A 4,974-nucleotide genomic window follows, 5' to 3' on the forward strand; every position below is an offset into this window, starting at 1 on the left:
CAATGCCATAGACTTCCAGTCATTGCGCTAATACCCATAGACTTCCAGTCATTGCGCTAATACCCATAGACTTCCAGTCATTGCGCTAATACCCATAGACTTCCAGTCATTGCGCTAACGCTATTTTTTTATTAACTCAGTCTGGGTTTCATCTTAATCTTGAAAGTTGTAATAGTAGAATGCTTAAGGTGCAATTTCTAAATTGGGTGGTGCATCAGCAGTTCTCCTCTTGTCATGCAGACCTTACATCGTTCATCCGAACCTTAGTCATTCGGAATTAATGAATAAACTTAAGTTTTAGTTTAATTTTTGCAGAGTTTGACCTGACTGCTAAGATATGGCACCGCATGGCACAATAAAACATGTCAAGTCATGTAGTTAAGCATTGGGTTGTGCTGTACACAATATCAGGAAGTAGCCTTAGGCCACTAGCATGGTGGTGGTAAACGGTGTTTCATAAAGAAAGGATGTACATTTTTGCCCGTTTTTGTCCATCTTCTCGCCATTAAATCGAGTTAAGGAGTAAAGCGACGCCTTTGTCGCCTGAATGGATAATGTTTTATGTACGAACCGATCCACAGGGGATACCGGCTGCATAGGCCTACATTCCCTATGGATGGTAAGCAGAAACGACTCAATATCGCCATCTGCCGGGCTTTTGGGCTACCGTGACCCGGTTTTAACACCGTTTTTTTACTCATATTAAATCATGTTGAGCTGATAAGAGGTGTTATATATGCTGTCGAGGCTCTGAGAAGTTTCCTTCTTTCCCACCTCTACTTGTTGAATCAGTCCTTCGCTCTGGTCTGCTCTGGGGGAAATAGGCAACATGATAAGATGAGGACCACCACTGAACTAAAAGGTTGGTGTCGAAAAGGAAAAGTGATTTGATTGATTGCATTGGGCTATTGATAAGGTCTATCGATGGTTCCTAATAGCGTAATTTACTTTTTCCATGGAATGTTTCTGCTAACATCTGGGATAGTGTTCCTGTCGCAATGAGCTCTCTGGCCTATATCTCCGGCCTGGATTCAGTATTGTCTTATTAACTTGGTATTAACATGAACATCGATTGACTGGGGATCAATAGAATACTTCTGACCGAGAATCTATTGTAAAAAGCTGCGTGTTGCACGTGAGAATCTGTTAGCCAACGGTAGCAGGATTTCAATTCCAGCTGAGCGATATTGTCTCTTCAGTGTCACTCGAAATGACTGTTTATAGCTTTAATCTGAAGGATAAACTTTTGTGGCTCTGCCCTGACCTAGGAATGAATGCATGACCTAGGAATGAATGCATGACCGAGAAAGTAAATGATTTAGGCGAGAATCAGGTGAGGTCGTTATGTAACCTTCCCAAACCGAGACAGACAGCCAGTGTTCGAAATATTACATTATGTAAATGTACTTTTTAATTGTGCATAGCACACTCTCTCGCCTCAAAACAAAGAACGTTTCATACATTTCATTAGTTAGTTGTTATATCATCAAAAGGTTGGTGTTTGGTGCTTGAGGCCAGGTTCGTTGTGCTGAAGACCCAGAACAATCAATGTCCTATTTCTTTGACCCCCCCAACGGTTTTTTTTTTCTCCTTCTTTGCCCTTTCCCGTTGGGTTCGTGAGCTGAATGTAGGAGAGGACTAGGAGAGCTACCCTTCATCTTGTACTTTTCCAGCGGCTTTTCCTGGCGTCAACCCCCCCCCTCCCCCTCCCCCAACCACCTCCGCTGGCGCGGCTCCTCCCGAGTCTTTTGTAGGCTATATCAGGATACATGCGTCACCAAGAGCCACTTTCATCGACAACTTTAATTATGAATTGTCAAGAGAGTGAAGTTGAAATGGACTGAAGGGCTATCACTTATTTTTCTCACTGATACATCCGGAAGCTCCACGGTATAGGCTACAGGCTCCTTACTGGTCATTCTGTCTCTTGTGGTTCCCTGTGTGTGTCCCAGAGACAGTTAAATTATTCAGACTTTACACAGAGGTAAGTCTGTGATGTTATTATGTGTGCTATCGACTTTAATTTCTTTAATAATAATAATAATATGCCATTTAGCAGACGCTTTTATCCAAAGCGACTTACAGTCATGCGTGCATACATTTTTGTGTATGGGTGGTCCCGGGGATCGAACCCACTACCCTGGCGTTACAAGCGCCGTGCTCTACCAGCTGAGCTACAGAGGACCACACTCTTACCATACCAGGTTACTGCAGGTTATGTTATCGTGGTGTAAGGATATTCTAATTTTTCAGAAAGGTAAAATACAGTTAGTTGTAGCTGGCAGCGCATTTGTAAGGAATTAGAGTAGATCTACTTGGTTTTATATTAACCCTAAATACACGTTGCTATTTTAACACTAAATACATTGTTTGCTCTCTGTCTACAAGGACCATTGAAATATCTGAACTGTTGCACAGCTGATGCCTGTGCTTTGGAAAATTCCTGCAACTCTTGTTTGCAAGTTGCACAATAGTACACAGTTCTTTCAGCTGGCAATGGACGTAGGAGTTTTTTCCCCATTGTTTTTACGCTGTACTCTGACGCATTTATGCCGACCTTGGGGCGCCGAAGGCTACTGTAGATACTGAAAGTCCGTTTGAGGGCAAACGCCTCATAACTGAACCGCGGCCTTGTTAACAAACGTCACCGTCTACCGCGCGAAATGCATGTTAATGCCGCATTCATGTGCTAGTCGGAACTAGGAAACTCTGAGATTTCAGACTTGCTAACTGGTTGTAGCTATACAGGTAACAAGTTCAACGAATCAGCAAGTATGACATTTTAGATTTTTCTAGTTCCGACTAGCATGTAAACACCGCACTACACTCGAACGGGCTCAACGTCATGACACGCCCTGGAGGCGTCCCTCCCTCCCTCCTTCCTTTCCTCCCCTCCTATAGAAGTAGTCCAACACAAAGCCACAAACTACAGTTGCGCTCTGAACTACAGCAGAGCAGGAGTTTACCTCAGGGATTTTAACAGCCAGATTATAGCCTGCAACCATGACAATAATAAGGGTGAGAGACTGGCCTGTGTTGATGACCGATTCCAAAACAGGAGGACTAGGAGCTTTACTCAATGGTAGGATTACCAGAGAGAGAGAGAGAGAGAGAGAGAATATATTTTACTGTGGTTTTTCCATCTCTTTCATGTTTTCCTCCTCTCTTTTTGTTTTCTTTCTTGCAGCTTTTATGAAACAGAGAAGAATGGGTCTGAATGACTTTATTCAGAGGCTGGCCACTAGCAACTCCTACACCTGCAAACAGTGAGTAACTATGACCTGATTCAAAGCCAAATGGAAAACTATATGACTACTGTGTAATGCATGTAATATAATGAGAATGTAATTAATTGATCCTCATGCGTTATGATTTATGCATATTTGTTCCATATTTGTATCTGTTTTGCTTAAATATTTTCATTAGGATTGTATATTGAATAAGGCTATATCTAAACTCTCTCTCTCTCCCCCTCTCTCTCTCTCTCTCTCTCTCCCTGTCTCTCTGTCTCTCTCTCTCTCTCTCTCTCCCTGTCTCTCTCTCTCTCTCTCTCTCTCTCTCTCTCTCTCTCTCCCTCCTCTCTCTCTCTCTCTCTCTCTCTCTCTCTCTCTCTCTCTCTCTCTGTCTCTCCCCCCTCCCCCCCCCCCCTCTCCAGTCCTGAGGTTCAGTCCATCGTCAACTTGGCTCCCCAACAACAGGAGGCAGAACTAATGAACGCAAACCCCTCTCCTCCTGTAAGTACAAATGTGTGTTTTAACTGTTTCCTTTGTGTACATTGTGTACATATACAGTCCCACATTAGATAATATGCAAAATATTCATTTGGAAACAGGCCTATATGCATGTTTGTTTGCCGGTGTCCTGTGTGTATGTCGATGTGTGTGTCCTGTGTTCAATTCTGCTGTGTAACTCAGCGTCTACTGCAGGTTTCATATGGCATCTGTATACATACTGCAGGTTTCATATGGCATCTGTATACATACTGCAGGTTTTATATGGCATCTGTAGCACCATATAGTTCACTACTGCTTCTGGTTAAAAATAAGGTCAAGGTTAGGGTGTATTTATATATCATAGCTCTAACACACTCTCCTCTCCTCTACAGCCAAGTCCCTCCCAGCAGATTAACCTGGGCCCGTCCTCCAACCCCACAGCCAAGCCCAGTGACTTCCACTTCCTGAAAGTGATAGGGAAAGGCAGCTTCGGGAAGGTCCTCCTGGCCAGGCACCGAACAGACGACCAGTTCTACGCTGTTAAGGTGCTGCAGAAGAAGGCCATCCTGAAGAAGAAAGAGGTACGTGGACACACACACTACCGGGAAACACACACACACTGACACACACACATACACACACACAACCAAACACACACACACACACACACACACACACACACACACACACACACATACACACACACATACACACACACAGACAGACACACACACACACACACACACACACACACACACACACACACACACACACACACACACACACACACACACACATTTCCAGCCTCCATGACCTATAACATCTAACACTGATCCTTTGACCTTTGTTGACCTCCAGGAGAAGCACATCATGTCAGAGAGAAACGTCCTGTTGAAGAACATTAAACACCCCTTCCTGGTGGGACTGCACTACTCCTTCCAGACAGCTGATAAACTCTACTTTGTACTGGACTACATCAACGGAGGAGAGGTGAGGAGAGACACTGATACAACGGGAGGGAGGGAGGGAGGGGGGAAGGGAGGGGAAGGGAGGTTGGGGTATGGGGGAGGGAAGGGGGGAGGGACAAACTCTACTTTGTACTGGACTACATTAACGGAGGAGAGTGAGGGGGAGAGAGAGGGGTAGGGAGAGATAGAGAGGGGTAGGAGAGAGGGTGAGAGTGCGTGTGTAATGGGGCTTATTTCCTGTGATTGTTAGAGGAGTGAAAAATTATAAAATATGGTCTCTTCAGGAAGCTCTC

General features: G+C 44.4%; 1 protein-coding gene across 1 annotated transcript; it reads left to right on the forward strand.

The window, feature by feature from the left end:
• Positions 1-579: 579 nt before the first annotated feature.
• LOC311126297 (serine/threonine-protein kinase Sgk1-like) lies at positions 580-4,771 on the forward strand (the record flags this gene model as incomplete). Its single annotated transcript, XM_084200306.1, has 6 exons — positions 580-619; positions 793-862; positions 3,188-3,266; positions 3,656-3,734; positions 4,106-4,294; positions 4,572-4,771. Coding segments are annotated over exons 1-6 (620 nt in total), but the record flags the coding sequence as incomplete, so codon positions are not given.
• Between the last annotated feature and the right edge of the window lie 203 nt (positions 4,772-4,974).

Source organism: Coregonus lavaretus (genome assembly GCF_964263955.1).
Source record: "Coregonus lavaretus genome assembly, contig: HAP1_SCAFFOLD_6966, whole genome shotgun sequence".
In the NCBI taxonomy this organism is placed as follows: Eukaryota; Metazoa; Chordata; class Actinopteri; order Salmoniformes; family Salmonidae; genus Coregonus; species Coregonus lavaretus.